The 21,682-nt window shown below is 34.2% G+C and overlaps 1 protein-coding gene across 8 annotated transcripts in view; it reads right to left on the minus strand.

Annotated features, from left to right (window-relative positions):
• The window catches only part of Gulp1 (GULP PTB domain containing engulfment adaptor 1), a 216,083-nt gene that overhangs the window by 44,280 nt on the left and 150,121 nt on the right, over positions 1-21,682 (minus strand). For all 8 annotated transcript variants that reach the window (XM_048345117.1, XM_048345116.1, XM_048345114.1 and 5 more), the window contains one exon: positions 101-172. In XM_048345117.1, the coding sequence (XP_048201074.1) occupies positions 101-172 (72 nt within the window). The remainder of the gene's footprint in view (positions 1-100; positions 173-21,682) is intronic.

Below are 21,682 nucleotides of genomic sequence, written 5' to 3' on the forward strand. Positions count from 1 at the left end.
AAAGCTATTCTACCCACAAGCTATTTTAGCTTTTTCCCATCAATCTTTTGATCACATGAAAAAGCCGTATCACACCATTTATTTGAAGGGCTTTTCTTACCTTTAATTTCCTTACAGCATCTCTCACAACTTCTGTACCTTTTGGCTGCTCCACTTCAGTACTGCCGAGAAACTGAAAATGGCCATTTGTTAGACATACGTTTGACTACATCACCTATCAACCATTCTAAACTATGACAATGCATAATGGAATAACTTGATACTAATTCAGATCCTAAATAGAATTAACTAATGCCAGTAATATGAAATGAAAACACAAATATAAATACCCTTGAAGATAAAATACCTTGAAACTCAATTCCTACGCAATGAACTTACGTTTATAATACACAAAGACATAAATATATCATTGGGGTTGATACAGTCATGCCCCAATCTTTTGTGATTTTAGTGTGTTTTTCAGATTGTGTAGTATAACTTTGCTTCATGCTGCCCACACACCACAAACCTTTCTACTTCTACTTCATGAGTAGATGGAATTAGAGGATTGCACTGTCAACCCTGGCTTGCTTTTGAAATAGGATTTCAATTGATTTTGCCTTAGCTAGCTTTGACCTATGAACTTCTTATATCAGCTTCTCAATACCTAGGATTATAGGTATGTGCCATCACATCTAGTTTTCAAAATGTTTTCCTTTTTATTATTATAATTTTTGTGAAACATATTATTTGCAGATATCCACAAGAAAGAAAGCTAAAATGATCTCATGGGCACCAAAGGAATCAAGCTGGCTTGAACAGTTAACATTTAATAGATACATTAACAATTAAGAACTATCTCTAAATTCAATGAATATATATGTGCTTTTATTTGTTACGATTTTCATCTTTTAGTAAAATTTTTGTTTATAGTTAACATCAATATTTTTCTTTGTTTTCCAATTATGAACCATATATGGCTTGTGGATGTGAAAGGTACAATTTTAATATACACTATGAACTACTTAAATTTTTATTTAATTATATTAAAAAGTAAAATATACATGACCTATAATTAAAGTGCATTTTAAAAGATCTCTAATTGTAGTCACTCAGGATGTTTAGATTAAAAACCACATAATCAAAAACAGAAGATATATCATATCATTGCCATAATAATTATAAATATAACACTATAAAATTATTGTAATAAAAACTCTCTCCTGGAGAGATATGTCTTTTAAACAGAAGTCAATATTAACAAATGTTCTAGGTCAACTAATTGAAATATGGAGTTTTTTCTAAAACAATTATACATATGTACATTGTGAATAATTGTTAAAGTTCTTAAGTATATATAATATCTGAGTATATATAATATAATATATAATGATATATATTATATAATAATTATAATAATATATAGCATATATAATAATATATAATAAAATATATAATATATATAATATCTGAGTATATATACTATCTGAGGATACCATTTCTCTCTTGCTATTGGTTACTGACTCTAAACCAAAGATAGTCATGAATTTATACTTTACCATAGGTATAGAGTAGACATGTGAATATGTTCATTTCACATTAAATGATTAAGTAGTTCAATTAAATGAATTAGGAAAATTAACTGGATGTGGTTTTATTGTTAAAATTTAGGTAATAGAAATGAGGAATAAAGTCTTGAAAAACAGCAATCAGACAATTTAAGTCTCATTATTTGGAAATAGACTTTCTGCATTACTGTCATGAGAACTACACAGAAACCAAGTTAAAAAGTAAAATTTTAAATTCTTTTGTTAAACAAATTAGAATATTTGGGGAAGGTGGGAAAGATTATCTTTTTAAAAGCATTTTGGGGGATTTCTTGTACAAAATCTGTGAGACAACAGAGAAAAGGGAGGATGAAATATGAAGAGAGGGGAATAAGATCAAATTACATTATATGACTGAAGGAAAAGTATCTTACTAATTCATTTTAAAAATGATAAAAATAAACAGGGAATGAATAAAGAATGAATGAGGTGAATATGATCAAAGTATATTTACGTAAAAAATTATCTCAATAAAATTTACTGTGCAAAATAGGCAATAATAAAAAATTAGGGACAACAAAATATGAAGTTCATGGACCATTATTAAAAAAATAGTCAGCAGGTCTTAAGGACAGTGGAAGGTAAATAAAAAGGTGATTTGAAAATGTAAGAAACAGTTACTATTCTCATTCTGATAAGGTCATGGAGGAGACAAAGTAAAGTTCATTTGTACTGAGGAAAAGAGAAGAAGTGTGTATCTCATATTCTGTTTGGTACATTGGTTCCTTTTGAAAATATGCTGAGATAATATTAAACTAGATACTAGGGCTTTGGTATAGGAATTTAGGAACTCAGTTTGCCCGACTATGATATTAGTTTGTTGTTTGATCAGTTGTACATGAAAGACAAAGTTAAGTAAAAACATCTTAGTTTAAGAGGAACTGAAATCCAGTGTCCAAGATAAGAAAGACAGCCAAACCTACTCCTGACCCCAGTGGGTCTGTTATATTCCCTCTCTCTTTTATATGTGTTTGAACCTTTAGCTGCATGATAAATTCACCAGAAGTCATTTAAAGTTATTATCCATTTCTACAAGTCTGATTTAATTGGTTTGGAGCACAGCCAGGACATCTGTACACTTTAAAAAGTCTTGAGATAATTTTATTGTGACACCAGGTACGAAAAGGACTGTTTTGAATCATCCAGCAAGGACAAAAGATTCAAATAACAGAAAATGGTTGAACACAACACGAGTGCGTTAGTGTCGAGTAAATCCACAGGTAACACTTTCTCAATTTCTCTAAATTTTTCAAAGCACAAAGAGATTTGCAATTAGTGGATGGATTCATTTGAGCAGAAACAGTCAAAGGCAAAGGCAGAAGGTAGTACCTGAAGTGTTAATTCTGGGGTGTAAGAGTAACTCAAAATATTTTTGGAAGAATGTTCAAGCTCTAAAGAAATGTCAGGAGACATAAGTATTCTATGCAAATAGGCCTATATGGGACAATTATGGAAGAATTTCTAGAATATTCTGAATGAGTCCACCTCTAGCAGTGCTCCAGGGACCTTTTAACATGTTTCCTTCACACCAGCTTTAATTAAACCAGCTGAGTGATAAAACACTGGAGAACCCTTGAAGGATGGGGAGAATTAAACTAAAAGACATCTTAATATGGATTTTCCTACTTAATTCCAACTTGTTTTTTCAGTCTGCCGCCCTTGGAAGGATGAGGTACGATTGCAGGTTTGAGGTCAACCTGGGCAATACAATGAGACTGTCAAAACAAAGAACAAACACACACACACACACACACATACACACACACACGCACACGCACAACCAATGGAAAAAAGGAAGAAAGAAAGGGAGGAAGAGAGGATACCAAATGGTAGAATGCTAGCCTTAAGCAACAAAGCTAAAAACAATCTCCAGGCCTTGAATTCAAGCCCCAGTACTGGCACTGGCATGCACACACACAAACACACATACACACATGTGCACACACAAAAACCTGGAAAAAACTGAGTTATGACACTACTTAAATTCCTAAAAGCTTACATTCCAGAAACATATTACGCATATAAAGCCACACATAACTGAAATAGCATGTCATATCACATGATTTTAATAAATCCTACTGGTTAAATATAAGACTAACTTGCATCCTTCCTGATTCTACCTGTGTCTCAATAATAAAAAGTGAGGCACCTACCAGAATCAAAGACCCTAAGCAAATATCCATATGCTATCTACCGACTCCCACCATGCTGACTGCCAGACTGAGAAGTCTCCAGGAAAGAGACAAGGAAAAAAACCCACATAATATATGCTAACTCAATATTATCATGTGAAGTATGGTCACCTGATCAAATCACAGTTGACAAAGAATTACCAGTGTGTTTTGAATGGATTTAGTCCTATATCAAAATATAGCAAATATGTGTATATGTTTATATACATTTGAGAAAAGCCTCTCACATGAAAAGGCATGACTTTAGCAAGTAATCCTAGTTACATAGGATGCTGAGATCTCGGGATCATGATTAGAGGCCAGGCCAGGCAAAAAGAAGTTTGAGTCAAGACTTTAGATCAACCAATGGTGGTACTCACACTGGTCTGTACACACACACACACACACACACACACACACAGAGAGAGAGAGAGAGAGAGAGAGAGAGAGAGAGAGAGAGAGAGAGAGAGAGAGAGAGAGAGATCCTACCTTGAATATAACCCATGCAAAAAGGGGTTATAACCTACATTGAATATAACCCATGCAAAACCCATGGTTCAAGTGGTAGAGTGCATGCCCAATCCCCAATATTTTACCCTCCTGAAAAACATGGAAACATGTTGGAATGGGTGACATTGAAAAAGATGCCTTGTACTAGTAAACTGACATGTTGGATTGAAACCCTTTGGTAAAACTCCTTAAACACAATTTATATAAATAAAATAAAAGATAAAACATAGAACAATTAGAGAATTGCTCTAGGATAATCTTCAAAAATTGATGCCTGAACTGAATTACCTCAGCTCTATCTCTCTCTCTCTATGTATATATATACACACACATATATGCATATGTATATGTGTATATCCATATATCTAAGTTCTTGTATACATATACTGAATCAGAACTTTTGGAAGTTGGACCTAGCCATTTTAAATATTTCCTCCAGGTTATTCATATGTATGCTTAGTGGTTAGAACCAATGTTTCAGGAATTCCCACTTGATACCACATAGAGTTTTAGAAACAAAGAGCAGGAAAACCTTAAGGGAAAAAAAAATTACCACCTTTTCAGAAACAGTTCCAGATTCAAGGGTTCCATATGCGTGCTTTTACTCATCATTGCAATGAGTAAAAGCACATATACAAGCACAAGTAGGATCTTCATCATTAAACTGCATAGCACAGCTGAAGAGCATTCTCACAGCGTTATTAGTACTCTGCCCTGTCAGGCCATATCATACCATAAAATCATTCGATACATGTCTGGACAGAAGCATATTCTTCTTGTTGGATGCCTGTGGCCTGTTTGCCTATGTTGATAATTTTGTATGGATCCTTAATTATAATATTAATATCAAATGGTCCCCAGCCTTGCTATAGTGAAAAAGAAATTTTAAAAATCCCAGAGAGGGAAAAAGCAACAAAATAACAAAACACTGTGATGAGAAGTTTTGAGTATCATAAAACTTCACATTTTTATTGAAAGAAAATGAGCAGATAAAATGATACTTTGAGATATTTCTAGTCTATGATGAAAAGAAAAATCATACTGTAGGTTCATAGACTTAAAAGAGCTCTCTCCCTTTGCACCAAGTCTCATAACTTTGTTTTTTAAGGGAGGAAATAAAGCAGGGATAAACGGGATGTAGGAAACAGGGAACAGAAGGCATAACTAATCACAGTACAGCAGCACACAGCAGGTCATCCAGAAACACAAACACAACAAACGGAAAATGTATTTGCATTGTTGAGACTTGGGAAATGAATTGGAGAATTTGTATTTCATATAAAGCCCAGGAAACTATTTAAAATAGAGTAAAATAAACATGGGTTACCTTGATACAGAGTTAAAGCGATCCCCCAAATAAGGCAACACTGACACATTAATTTTGCACATCTTCTTTTAATCCTTAAACAACGTAAATATTTCCTACCATTCAGGCATATATTTACTCAATACTAGGGGAAATTTTCCTGTTCTCATGGTGTTTAGACCTCTGAATATACATGTGTATGTTTTGGACTGTTGCATCTATATCTGTGTATGTTTATTACTATAGATGACAGAAGCATTATATCATAGAAAGCATGAGTAAAAGTAACCCCCTCACCAATAACACTGATTGGGCAAGAGTATGGGTAGTATTTAAGACAGAGACATCAGGGAAGTCCTGTGTACTAACAAAGTAACATCCTAATAGAGGCTTTAGAGAGAGAAAGAAATTAAACATATACTGATGTTAAAATGTTCTGGTGTACCAAATAAAGATATAAATCCAACAACTGCATTCAAAATCTGGAGCTGGGGAAGAAGAATGCTGGGTAGAATATGAGGATTCGGGAGAACTTTCACTCAGTGGTTTCAATGGATAGCGCAGAGATCAAGAAAAATGTCAAGCATGGGTCCCCAGGGAGCTGCTGTGCTTCTGAGATGGAAAGGATTGATGTTCAATATCCAGTGAAATGACAAGGAGAATTAAGGAGGTAGACTATAAATATCACTAATTCAAGTTGCCAGAACAAGGTAAAGATGCCACTACTGAGAGGAAAGTGAAAATGGCACAGCCAATGAAATCAGCCGGTATCAGTGCTAGGCAAATATATGAAAAGAAGCAAAATATCTTCACCTACAGGTGCTCAGTATTTATTGAAAATGATTGTGCCTGCCTAGGTGTGTCTATATATCAAACCTTGGCTAATTGGAGATTAAGAGTCTCAGAGACTTTCTTCTTCAGGCTGGCTTCTAATTGCTATCCTCAGATTTCAGCCTCCTCAGTAGGCATGAGCCACCAATGTTCGGCTTACAATGTCTTTTTAAAACCTAAAAGGATTTTGGTAAATACAGAACAAGTATCTAGTACTACTGACCTAATTTCAAATTCAAGTTAAGTAATGGAACCCGTGTATATCTCTACTTAGTATATTGGAATACTTATGGTCTGGGCAGATATATTCAAAACTGACATTTTATACATCACAGTCTGTTGAATTTAAAGGTATAAAATGTCATCAAACTTGGTATTTTATTCAAAATATTTGCCTTATAGAACTCTTAAATTAAAATGGTATTGAAATATGCTATTACTTGATGAATATTTTTTCAAGTTCTCAAAATTATTTAGTTCATCAAAGGAAGGCATTATTTTTCAACTAATGTCCATAATTGATGTGAATAATCATTGCTCCATTTAACCTTTGCATACTGTAATGTGCAACATAAGCATTTTACAAAAGCATGTGGAGACTTAAAAAAAATCAATCTTCATTTTGTAAAGTTTTTTTTTTTTTTTACCATCTTTAGATTGTGTAAATGGGTATACAATGCATGTTGGTCAATATGACCCCTTTCATTGTTATCACCCTTCTCTTCATCCCTTTATCCCTTGAATGTTCCTAGTTTCATAAGATATACATTGAATATTATGACTTGAATTCTTCCCCATTCCTCTCCTCATTTTTCAATATTACTTCATATTTTTACCCCTGTGAAACGCTGACTAGTTTGTGCTGTGTTTTGCTTTGCCAGTAGAGAGCAGTGTTCAACATCACATGGATGCAAAGAGGCTGCTCTGCTTCTCTCAGTCTTTACAATCACTGTTAGTGTAGAGTTAAAAGTTAGAAACAGTAATACTGACTGACTAAAGATTTACTATCTCCTATTAGAAAAATTGACACTATTTAGCATATGAAGGATCAAATTTGTAACAGGAATATATAAAATACACATTCCATTAACATCACATAAAAAATGCCACCACATGTATCTATATCGTATGTTCTCTATGCACTTACTTTAAAGCATAATGGAAAAAAGTTATTACTTTTCACAACAGGAATAACTTTAACAGTAATGGTAATAAATAATAAATACTGGTGGAAAGCTTATTAACTAATATTCTAGTGATAGGAAAAATAAATAAATTGATATTTATTTTCATAGCCAAGAGTACAGATGTAATGAGGCAAATCTTCTGAAGCAAATTTATACCTTTAAACCTTTTAGCTACTCAACTGAACCCAGGAGATAAGCCATACAGGAGGAAGGCAATTTAATTTTATAGTTTTTATTTGGCTGAATTACCATGTCACAGTGCCAAGCAACACAAGAAAAATCATTTTACAAAGTTCCCTCATAAGACTCAATTGTTCTGGAAGGGTCAGAATCAATTGGATTTTAAACTATTACCTAATTGCCAAGACTATAATCCCGAAAAAGTAAACCCTCAAGACAGAAAGGTTATAATTTAAGCTTATTAAATACTCTAGGGACTATTTTTTTAAAGGATGACCAGGAAGTTTTGATAATGACATTCAGTAGTGAAAAAAAAGAATGCATTTTATTTTTGCTTACATACGGATTTCTTCTTTTATTAGAATGATTTTCTATTAAATTATCTCTATTCTTATTTTACGTGGACTCATGGTCTCTTGCTTTTAAAATAAAGAGTATTGAATTCCAAACAAATGCAATAGCTACAAATGAGAGCCTATGATATTGAAGAAAAGGGTCACAAACTGAATTTGTACTCCACGATCATAGAAAGATTCAGCAGGTTTTTGTCTTTTTTCAGGACATTCCTTCCTAATCAAACAATCTGAGGAATGAGACAGGTGGAACGAAAGGCAGGTTATTCACCTACACTGTGGTGAATAGAAGTATTATAAAAATAAATGAGCATCAATTTGTACAGAAAGCCAAAAACATGGGCTTTGGAGCCATTTTTCCATTAGATAAGCACATGATTGTAAAAATCCATGGACTACTGGGATGTTTTCATTCACCTCTCATTATTTTATAGATGAGAAACTGAGGATCATAGAAGTGAAAGTATGTCCCAAGGTCATGAAGTTCATTAGTAGGGCTAGGTCTGGCTTATTCGCTCTCCTGACTCACAGACATATATTCTGTATTTTCACTACCATAAATACAACAGAACAGAAGAAGTGTATCATGGTACACTGAGTAAATGATTTTTAATTTGGAATCATATTACTTGTGTAGCCCAGATCCATTCGGTTAATGAAGATTTATGTTACATATGCTTTCCGTTCTAAGAGATATTTAAATAAAATGGAGTCAGAGTATTTGCTTTGCTTCTCAGCCAGATAAGGCTTAATTTCCAAATTCTAACTCCACAATTTACTGAACTTTCCATATTCTCAGTTTTCTCATTCACAAAATTACAATGAGTCTATGTTGTGAAAATTAAAGGTGAAAATTCACTTAGTTTGTTCTATAGAGAATATATCCCATTCACTCATGCTTAGAAATAAAATAATAAAATAGTCAGAATAGCAACAACTACAAAAAACACTAACAATGTACTGTAAAGAAGGCAAGAGAAAACATTAAATTTCGCTTTGGGCTTTTGAGGAGCCTTGGCTCCTTAAAAACAGACATTTAAAAGTGTTTTGGGGCTGGGAATATGGCCTATTGGCAAGAGTACTTGCCTCATATACATGAAAGAAGCCCTTGGTTCGATTCCTCAGCACCACATATATAGAAAAGGCCAGAAGTGGCGCTGTGGCTTAAGTGGTAGAGTGCTAGCCTGGAGCAAAAGGAAGCCAGGGACAGTGCTCAGGCCCTGAGCTCAAACCCAGGACTGGCAAAAAAGAAAAAAAAAGTGTTTTTGTTTTATATTGCCACACACTCTATTAATATCCTTTAATACCTTTTTTTTTATTCAGGACATTTCTGAATTTTAATTCTCTGGCAATTTAATCAAGTTTATATGTAACATGACACAAGTGAGAATTTTAGGATATTAATATGGGTTGCTGTGTCCATTGTGAACATATTTCAGCATTTTTTCTGTGTTTTTTTTAGAGAATCTTAAGTACCATTTTGCTAAATTACCATACATTGTATTTCTTTAAATTAAATTTTTGACAAGTTACTATACTCTAAATAATACTTACCCTGTGTCCAGATAGCAGAGCATAAATTTTAATTTGTCATAGAAATATCAGGAAAAAGCAATTCATTTTCATATTGTGACCAACTGTTAGCTTTTAAAATTAATTTACTAGATATGATTCTACTTAAGTTACTTTCTTTACTGTATTAATTATAAAATGATGTTGAAAAAGCATACATCTTGGGGACTGGGAATGTGATTTAGTGGTAGAGTGCTTGTCTAGCATGCATGAAGCCCTGGGTTCGAGTCCTCAATATCATATAAATAGAAAAAGCTGGAAGTGGTGCTGTGGCTCAAGTGGTAGAGTGCTAGCCTTGAGCAAAAAGAAGCCAGTGACAGTGCTCAGGCCCCAAGTTCAAGACCCAGGACTAGAAAAACAAACAAAATATGCATAATATTCTTTATTATCACTAAAATTTTGACAATACTCTAAGACAGACTTATTCTTGTATCTATCACACATAGTTTTGCCAAGGACAGCCAAGAGAAATCTCATATGGCATTAGCTAGCTTGGTCAGTCTCTGTTAATGTTCATTGTTTTCAAACTCTATGCAACCTGAGCATTTGTGTTTATACATTAATAGCAATCTCCTTATACTGACAACACCTAAGTACTACTCAAAACATGTTATTTACTATTCTGCTTTATGTTAGAACTTCCACAGTCACCTCCCAAATCTGACTGTATTTCTGAAGGCCAGATACATTTATTCGGAGAGCAACTTAATATTTCAAGTACCTTCTCAACATTCCTCAGCTAATTGTATCCCTAATTCTCCACTTTTAGAGAAAACATTCTTCAAATGTCCCAGAGGATATTTCAGAGGACAGCATTCCGAGTACTTCTTCTCTAAAGTTGTGTATTGTGGATGTCATTATCAGTATCATTAGTATTATCATAAATCATTCCAAGAATATTGAACGTGCATTGTCTATGTGTCTGTCAATGTTCCAAACACTGAGGACACAGAAGTGAATAAAACAGACCCAAATCGCTGATATACTAATGCCACTATTGGCAGAGAGGGGAGAAGGTAGTTTGATTTTTCTCATAGATTCTCACTGCACACCACATAGGGCCCCATTATTTGAGAACAACCAAATAGACTGCAATAAGAACATTGTCAAACATTCAAAATCTGCTATAGCAGCAGTTTCTGGGTGCAAATGATCATGTTTTGAAATCTTAAGCTACTCTGGAGATGTCATTTCAAGCTGTAAATAACACTCCTATACAATAGAATATTGCAGAAGAAGAGTATTTCTATTAAGTACTTTACTACTCAAACAGTTGTCCTCATGTCTTTAGAGAGGGATGGGGTGGAAGATACACTGCAGATCTGAATAGACTAGAGTTAATTTGAATAAGAAATGATTGTGTCCTAAGGACACATCTGAAATGCAATTGGACTGATTCCTTTAAGTAGATCTTCAATCAACAGATTAATATGGCCCATTAAATTCTGCAAAAGATTACTTTATATGTAACTCAATAGTGTGCTATACCATTTAAAGGAATCTAGACTGACCTTACCTTCTAGACTTTTTACCTCTTGTATTTAGAAATATAAATTCAAGCAAGGATAGGCAGCATGCATAAACCAACAATTTAACCCCCCTAGGGGGCCGAAATAGATAGGGGGCCGAAATAGATCGACAGAACTTAATGTGACTATGAATATTGTTGGGGTCAGCTGCACCTTTAAGGGGCCACAGCTGACCTCAGCCTGTCCCTCCCCTTCCTGTCTTTAACAGGAAAGAAGGAAGTCTGACATCACTTGAGGGACAGCCCCTTGGGACCAATCAGGGGCCCCTCTCTTGTGCCCGCCTTTGGGGTATATCTGGGAGGCTCCTCATTTGAATAAACAGAAGCCCTAGAGGTTTTCTCCAGGGGCCCGCGCGCATCTGTGTTGTTCTTGGCGGTTTTGGGGCACCCTGCGACCACACGCCACCGAGGCTACCTGTGGCCATCGCTCCCGCGTGAGCGATAAAGGACCACCCAGGAAGGGGCGGACAAGCCCCTTCCTCCCCCAAGCTAGGGGAAGTCGAGAGAGAGAGCCCACAGAATATGTCCCTCTATTATTCACCTCCAGTGAGGTCCTTCCCTCATCACAGAAACACCAGTGAGAGTTCATCTTCTCTTATTCAAAAATTGTTTATTGAAAACCTTCCATGTACAAGGTACCATTCTGGTTCTAAGATACAGTGATGAACAAAAATCAAAGATCCCAGTGTATGTGGTCTCATAGAAATATAAAATAGGTTTGAGAGTGGCATACCTCCTAGCTGAAAAGATTGAATTTTGATTGTGTTTCTTTCCAAGTTCCAGGAATTTTAACCTGTCTGAGCAGCAGCTTATTCTTCTATAAAATGTAGATAGATATCCTTGTACTTATACATTCACAATGGATAAACTGGCATGGGAAGAGTCCCTGCTGACAGATAGCAGGCACTCAGTAAATGCCTGTTTCCAAACTAGATGCATCCAATGATGTAGAAAGGTAAATGTAGATGTAGAAAGGTCTCAAGAGGCAAATAGAAAATAGAAGCCCCAAAGCCCAAATAACTGATTTCTACCCATTTCTGTCTGCTTATATGTTTCCTGCTGTACTTTCCCTACAACAGACATATATATACATATATATGTATATGTATATATACGCACATATATATATGAATGTGTACTTGTATAATGAAATTTTAATCATCAGTAAAGAATAATAATATGTCACTTGCAAGAAAATTGATAGATGTGGAATAAGATCATATTGAGTGAAGTGAGCTAGCCTCAGAGAAACAAAGGGTGCATGTTTTCTACATGTATCGGATTTAGACCCCAAGTATAAATATACGTAGAATTAACTATACATACAGGGCCACATTGCATCATATGCAGAATCAAACTGACAAAAATATGGTATATACATGTATGAGATTTCATAGTGTAGCCCCTATGAATAATTGACAATTTAACAAAACGAATAGCAGGAAGCTGAAATATGTCATGCTGGAAGAGGTGAAGGCTAAGTGGGGAGTGGCAACTAGAAAGTGCAAGGGAGGGTGAATACAATATACATCCATAAAAATGGATCTAAGAATCTGGGAGAAACAGATGGGGATGAGTGGTGGAAGGGTGAGGGAGAATGATGGAAGAGGATGACCCAGATCATGACACATCACATGCAGAAACAGGCTTGTTTAAATCAAAACCCCATGGACAAGTATTTGAATATAATAATACAAAGAGATGTAAAAAGAATCTATATATGACAGCTTCCAGGTGATTCCCACAGGGGAGGAGGAGGGAGTGTGGGTTAATATTTGCATAATGAGTTGGGTCCATCTCACTTTAATGAGTCTGCCTTGCAATCAAACACAGACATGAGTGATAATGCAGTTTTTCTTCACCAATTAATAATGTAATTCTCTCCTCCCCATCTATAAAAACAACTGTCCTACTCTCACTATCATATTTCATGTTTGTTACAATAGGTCATTCTGACTAAATTCAACTCACTAATTGTGTTTAATATTTAATTTCCATGCTTCTTCCTTTTAAAATACATTTTTATTTAGGAATTTTAAAATACTAGAAGGCACTTATCACTAATTAGTACTATTTAGCCTTCACACTAATGCTTAATTAGTTTTTGCCTGAACCCTAGTATATGTTGATTTTATTTGATTTTCCTTGGCCTTTAGAAAAGTCAATGCTAACATTCTAGAGCAGCTCCTGTGAGTATTTTTCAGCTGCCTTTTGAAGGTTCTAATCTTGGTGTTAGCACAGACCTTTGTGTTTTTATTGCAGCATTTCTAAAAATTTAATAAACAGATTAGTGATCATCTCAAATTATGTAAGAGCTTCTTTTATACACAGAGCTATACTTCAGTATATTACATTTTCCCCAAACGTGTACATGCCTATTTAAAATAGCATATTTGATTAATATATCAAATATTAAAGCTTACTGTTTTAATAAGTTTTCCACAGAACCAAATGGTGAAATGAAGAGTAACTTCAGGCAGTTATACTTAGTAAAAGAACTATGATCTCTACACTATACATATAATAATAATTATGATCTATGACTTCTATTTATTTATTGTGTGTATGCATATAGACACATGTGTGTGTATGTGCCAGTACTGAGGTTTGAACTCATGGCTGGAATGGTGTCCCTTAGCTTTTGCACTCAGGGATGGTGCTCTACAACTTGAGACACAGCCCTGCTACTGGCTTTTTGGTGATTAATTGTATATAAAACTCTTTCACGTTTTATCTGCTCAGTTTGACTTTGTACTGTGATCCTCAGATCCCAGCTTCATAAATAGCTAGAGTATAGGCATGAGCCACTGGTACCCAGCTTCATTTCTTCTTAACATATTTTTAAAGTAAACCATTCTGTGACATACCATTTCGCTTCTTGCCTATTAGACTTAATGTAAAATAAATATCTGACCCACTCCTGAGATTAAATTTTTTCCCTTAAAACAGACAAAAGCTGTTAGAAAACACAAATGTGAAGATTTGGGTTGCAAATGATGTCACTGGAATTATAACTTACGTATACATCATATCCAGGATTGTCTAATGAAAAGTTAAAATTTGAAAATGGCCTAGATGCTGCATATACTGGTTATATAAATAGGAAACAAATGACATTCTTTCTTCCATTCAAAAATGTTTTCTATTTTCTGAAAATTCTGGTGGAAACAATTTCACAAATAAAATTGTGTGGCCCTAGAAAGTCTAAATAAACCAAAGCCATAATGGAATTTTACTACTGTTAGAGTTGTTGCATTTTAAAAAATATTATTAGTTGTTTATCTGCAGACAGACAGCATTTCACACACAGCTGACAGTTTGTCTTGATGGCATCCAATTTGTGCCAGAGGAGGCTCAGATACTAGAACCCTAACCCTAGACATCCTGCCAAGAAAGAATACAAGGCGATGAATGGTTGGAAAAAGGCCTAGGTTAATGCAGATAGTGGAGAGAAGGACTTTTTTTTCTTACAAGTCATGTTAGTCTCTCAACAGAAAGCATTTCAGCTTGCTGCTGAAAAAATACTTCCGGGGAGAAGTTCAGGTTTGGGGGATATTTTCCCTCTTAGGTTGAATGTTCAGGGTTTGATTAGAAAAGTTATCAATTTATGTAAAAACAATGCACTGAAGTCAATGGATTTACTTCTGATTACTGTTACTGTCTTTTAACATTGAGTCTTTAGTGAACAAGGCCAAACTTTATTCTTCATAGTGACAGAGATCATAAGAGGAATCTATGGAATCATGAGAAAGTAAGACTTGAATCATTATTTATGTGTGTGTATGTATATTTATACATATATATAAATACATAATTACAAATACTGTTCTTTAAAAATTAAAAAGTAGTATTTCCAAAATGAAAAAAATCTAAATATTATCTCTGATTTTACTGAGTTGTTTTAGTGAATCTTCTTTACATATTTAAGTCTATTACTCTGTAAAAATCATCAGTAATATAATCTTAGTCATAGGAGTACTTACGATAAGCATAGCTCAGTATATTAGTACAGTGATTAATTTTTAGCAAATTACTATTTAATAGATATATATCAAATAAGAAAATAAAACTATTTTATTGATAAAAACCAGAATCTACTTAATTAAATTGTGCCATGGTACATAATCCAGATACATTTTTAAAATATCTGTAATTAATTAGTTCCTGTTTTTTTAGGGACTAATTTGAAATTATGTAATTGAAAGTAAGAAAGAAAAGGAAAGTTTCCATGAAAATCATTGGTCCCATTGTAAGAATTTAATAAGTAGGGATCTAAAATTCACAAGTCCCTCCGAAATATATATTAGGAAATATATTCATGACATGAGCTGATTTTTTTTATAAAAGAGTGTATAAGCAAGTTGTTGCATTTCAGATATTACTGATTAAGATTTGTAAGAAACGTAACATTAAAAGAGATCACTCAGGGCCAGGAGACTCACACCTGTGCCATTACCTACTCAGGAGACTGACAACTGAAGATCATGGTACAAACAAAGCCAGAAGGGCAAGAATGTTGGTGACATTCTTATCTACAATTAGTCACCCAGAATAGCCTCAAGTGCAGGCAGGGCTCAAGGTGGCAAAGCACTAGCTTTGAACATAAAAGCTCAAGGACAGTCTTCATACCTAATTCAAGCCTCAGGAGTTAAAAAAAATCATCAGATGGTCAACCACGTGTTACAAAAGATGTTCCATGTAATAACAAAGGCACACTGGTTCAGAAACTTTCTCTTTAGCTAAAACCTGAATCTTACCCTGTTAAGTAGTGTAGTTTATGATGGACAAGGCACAGAATTCAAGAAAGACAAAACAAATCACTTCAATACCACTAACTTTTATTTCTCTACATCAATAAGTAGGAATATTTATTAATTAACTGTAGCAAAATATTAAGCCTCTTGTTTATTATATATGTAATTATACATATAAATACATAAATATATGTATATATGTAAATATATGCATATGTATAAGAAATATGACATGAATGCTGTGGTATGTGGTTTGGCAGTATTTATTGACAAGAAAATCAATAAATCTATGGCACAATTGTAGGTGATCTTATTATATGAGGTAAGCACTCTTGCCATTAGACCATATTCCCAGCTCCTGATCTTATTATAATATTACATATAGTCTAGATGTTATAAGATGCTTTGTAGTACTGAGTTATTTGAGGCAGAAAGACTATAAAAGAAGACTTCAATAAGGTGATAGAGATTCAAACTCGGGGGACTCAAGAGTAAAAGAAGGAGGTCAATTCACATGCTGCATCGTGACATGTTTGGTATTACAGGAAGAGGTATAAGAAGACATACCCACTGCATGAGAAGTAATGAGACTTAGTAAGCTTATTAGAAAAACGTGTTTTCATTTTAAGCAAGAAAAAGCAGCAAAGTTCAAAAGAGAGGCTGAAGACAAAGGTATTTTCTTCATGATTTAGCTCAAGTTCCCAGGAGTTCAAAGTTTTTTTTTCAAAGGAAAATAAAATTACTTGATTAAAAATATTTCTACTACCTTCCAAACTGCATTTAAAGAGCTTAAAAATAAGTCATCACATTTAAGAAGAGAAAATAAATTAGGAAAAATTGAAGCAAGATGAATTATATAGAAATGTTTGTAGTCAAAGACCAAATAATTCTGTAAGGATTCATTGCTGATAAGGTAAAATAAAAATAATGTGATTTCATAGATGGGATTTTGATTTGCAACTAGATTAACAGGTGATTTTCATGAAAATAGATAGTTCATTAAATTTCATATTGTCTACTAGATGTTGTTTCATTTTTAAAATAGCTACCAATATGAAAAAATAGTTTCAGTTATTATTAACTTTACAACACATTTTCTTCTCCGTTATTTCCAAATATTTTAGAAAAAAATATCTGTCACTCTCAAAAAGAGAGAAAGTATTCATATTCTTTTGCCTCTATTCTATTCTGCAGATGTATGTCAAGATAATGTCCTTTATAATCGCTGGATCAACATTTAGTTTAACCCACCAAGGCTTAGTTATGCATGTAAAATGCACTTCAAAGCATGGCAGGACTGAATTAAGTATAATATACATAAAATATACTATGTATGTGTATGTATGTTTGTATAGCACATATATTATTTTATAATTTATGTAGTCATACAAAGGGAATCAATTCAATATCTCATTTTTAAGTACAGTTCATCTTGTACAATATCACCCTTTTCATCACTTTTCCTCATCTCTCCCAACCCCAGCCACACCTTCAAGATAGCTGGCTCCATTTTCACAAATGTACATTGAATGCAAAGACTGTATTTGTCCCCCTTCCTCTCTCTATTTATCTGCCCGTCTTTCCATAACCAGCCATCCCCATCAAAATACGCTTCAGCTTCTTGGTATTCATTTTGTTAAACTGTATGTAGCTTAGTCATGCCTTAGTCAATTTATATATTCACATTTAGTCTCTTTTCATTACTTAAGTAATGTTTTAATAGAGTTTTGTTTAGTATAGTTCCTACCTATAGTAGACCATTAAATTTCCAAGAGTCAAAATGAATATTTTCATATCATCCCCATATTTATGTTACTGATATTGGAAGTTTGAAATCATTGCATTTCCTTCTCCAATCAGGGAAGTGAATCCTTTCTGTTGGTTACCTCTTCATAGGACCATGTTAGCACTAATTTCAAGATCATGTGTAGTAACTACCAGGAGAAAATACATTGAGCAGTTCAAGACCAACATTTTCTAAAGAACTGTCAAGTCTTTATTTTAATAAGCATATTTAACATAATACTAATCACTAAGCATCATGGAACAGATACTTGCAATAATTAATGTAAATGTATAGGTACTGCTACAGCTTTCTATTCCAAAGTGTTACCAAAATCAACACGATGACTACATTACTTAATTCTAGCATTTTTGTTGCATTAACAGGGTAATTGTACTTAGTCACTCATGGGAAAGATTCAGTAAATAGTTTTAAGACAAAGTCTTAGGGATTCATCTCTATAGAATGTTAAGAAAGACAAGGGTCCTCATTGAGAAATCATGGAAGAAGATAGGGGTCACTGGGATAAAATGGTCTCTCATTTTCACTTTTAATTCTCTTAATCATAGTCAATCACCCAAGAAATCTTGATGGTGATGTTCATCCAATGAAATCAAATCCAAGAACCATTTAAAAGAAGTGTTTCCACTGCAAGGGAAAGCTAATTTTCATTTTAGGATTGTAATTTTATTATAAGGCTTTTATCCACAGAAGATTTATTTATATAAGTGACATCAATATAATAGATTATTGAAGACAGTGCAATTTTCTTTTTGTTCCCTTAAATCATCACCTTTGGACAATTTTGATGATTATTAACACTGCCACAGCTGGTGTTCTGGCACAGAGAGAATTGAAAGTAACACTTCTCAACTTTGCTGCTTATCAGTCACGTCCTGGAAAGACTGCGAGGGAACAAGGTAGACACTTCTGATTAATAATATAGGGTTTTTTTTTCTGTGCATTTTATTCTTTTTGCTATTGTATCTCTTAATTCAAAGAAAATGAGCTCTCTTTCCCAGTGGAACACTGCAGTTTAAAAAATGCCAACTTTCAGGCTGCTTCTAGATTTACCAAATCACAGAGAATAGACAAGCATGCCATTTTAAGATGTACTGGTCCTTTCTCAAACAAATACACATGGTATTAATTCTGCATATTCTGTGAGATTATTGCCCTGTGTTATATAACAGTTATATAACTGTGTTATGTAACTATATTGTATAATGATAGATGATCCTTAATCTGGTCACGGATTCATACACTGTACTGGTTAAAATATTTAGCAGCATCGGGCTGGGAATATGGCCTAGTGGCAAGAGTACTTGCCTCATATACATGAAGACCTGGGTTCAATTCCTCAGCACCACATATATAGAAAATGGCCAGAAGTGGCGCTGTGGCTCTAGTGGCAGAGTCCTAGCCTTGAGCAAAAAGAAGCCAAGGACAGCACTCAGGCCCTGAGTCCAAGGCCCAGGACTGGCAAAAATAAAAAGAAAAATGCAGAAAAGGAATGACCATATCAAAACTTAAGATATCACCAGGCAGTAGGGAAGCAAATAGTGTAATCTGTCTTTGTTAAGAGTTTGCTAAGTATGACTTGATATAGGCAAATTACAAATAATCATGGATATAAAAACCAACTACAAGGACCCGAGGAACACTATCACTACAACTTCTTAAGAGGCTCTTGATTCCTCTGACTCTCCTCTGGCAGTGTCATGGGCCCCCTTCATCACCCATTCAACAGGAAGTAGCCAGAACTGAGCTCGATGGCCCCCATGTTCTGACAGCCTTCAGGGAAAGCTCAGAGGGAGGAAATGGAGGAAAATATTAGCCAACTGGTTTAAGCCAGCTCCCCATGCCCACTCTCACTGTGGCTACCACCACCCACGGGAGGGTCTTGGGTCCTTCCATAACTCAAGTTAGCCCTCTGACAAGTCACCATCCTTTCCTTACAAGAGAGAGTCTTGCTCATTTCAAACAAACCAATTACCATGTGACAAACTGCCAAAAAGAAAGAGACAGAAGTGAGGAAGGACAATACAAAACAGCCAAACAACCAGTCCCTGACCACGTAGTGGACGACCAGTGTCAATGTCCTGCATTTGTTTTTTTGTTTCGCAGTTGTAAAGTGTTTATTTAGTAAGCAGCAACAACAAAAAGTTTGCTATTCTCCAAAACCAATATTTTTAAGAGTACTTTAAAGTACAGTTCAAAATAAAAGTTGTATCATAATAATTCACTCTATTCTATATATGTCTAAAATATGTAAAAGTAATTGAACTATATATTCCTTTGCTTTTATATTTATAGCTAAGGTAAAATGAAGAGAAAGGATGTCAAATAGGTTACACAGACATTATATTCATGGAAGAACAGACAGCATTTTTTATGCAAGTGAAAATATACAACTAATTTCTGCATTGGGGACTGTATTCCTATTTTTAAAATGTAATAATAGTTATGACTATCTTATTCAAATGTAAAAGCACAAATATAAGAAAATATTTGACGGGGACATGGAAGTTGTAAAGGTATAAAGGCTACTACTCTTAATGGCATATACAATTTTGTGGCTTTTTGGATGTTTGCAATTATTTTTTTGACAATTTACCCTGAGTCAGGATGTGGTACCATTGTATTCACAATACAATATTGATGACCTCTTCAGTACTTTAAAGCAACTGATTTATCTTTCAGAAAAAATAATTTAGAACTGTAATTTTTTTTCATATTTTAGGAGAATTACTTATATGAAAGCATTATTTTCCAGTACGAGCATGGCTTGATTGAAAAAGCTGGTACTGATTTCTCTTGGATCTGTAAAAGGTAGTAAATGCAGAATTCTTACACATTGTACATATACACACACCTATGACTTTAGCTTCAATAAATTATAACTTCTCACATTCATTTTAAAATTCTCTGGAGAAAAACCTGATATGGAAGAACCAATTTCTCCTTGACTCCAGATGACACTGACTCTCACCTGGTCACGTGTAAGTGCCTTCCTTAACAGAAAAGACAGATTCTCCTTGCGTGATATTGCAAAGAGTAGTTTATCCTAACAAAAATGCAACACATAAAATCTTAAAGCATTTTATTTTTTTGTTTGTAGCACATATGTGAAAGGAATTGTTGGAGCTCTTAAGATCAAAATATTATATTCTAATACTATATTTTGAAAGAGTTTGTGATTTTAAGGATGGAATGGATAGTTTCCTCTTATTCCATAGAACCTAAAATTTGATACCTAAAACTAAAAGAAATATTTTTGACCAAGACCTACTTCATCATTCTGTCTCTACTTTATGTATATCATTATAATTCTATCATCCAGGAATGTTACTACATGACTGTTATTCTGATCATTCTTTCTCTATTTTGCCTATCTACTTTACATAGTAAATTGTAGACTTACCAAAATGTCATGTTTTTGGTATCCCTCTAGGATATTTTACATGCTGGCACCTGTGACTATGACTCCCTCATCTCATTCACTGAGTTGACTTCTACTGGTTCTCCATATCCATTCAGAATTCTTCATCTTTCTCATGGGTACTCTTCCATCTAAGTCAAGATGTTTAAATTTGTAAGATAATAAGTCAGCTTTATGAATGCCACTGGGATGTGTAAATTGATACTTATCACTGGTCAAGGCAAAAGCAAGATCTTCTGAGCCTAATTTCCTCCCATATATGTTATTTGCTCATATTCTAGAGATGAATTCTGTGTGACTAACACAGGACCCTAGAGAGCTATGCTAAAAGCTTATTGGGTTCATAATCTTTTGTGTATCTTCTTCTGCCTGCTATATAACATTTTTCTGTGTCTTTTGGAGTGAACCAAAGAGTCTTGCATGCTTTTTCAACTATCCTTATAAAGAGATACTTCATAAGACTTTTGCGAAAGCATTTT

This window comes from Perognathus longimembris, chromosome 4 (genome assembly GCF_023159225.1).
Source record: "Perognathus longimembris pacificus isolate PPM17 chromosome 4, ASM2315922v1, whole genome shotgun sequence".
NCBI lineage: Eukaryota > Metazoa > Chordata > Mammalia > Rodentia > Heteromyidae > Perognathus > Perognathus longimembris.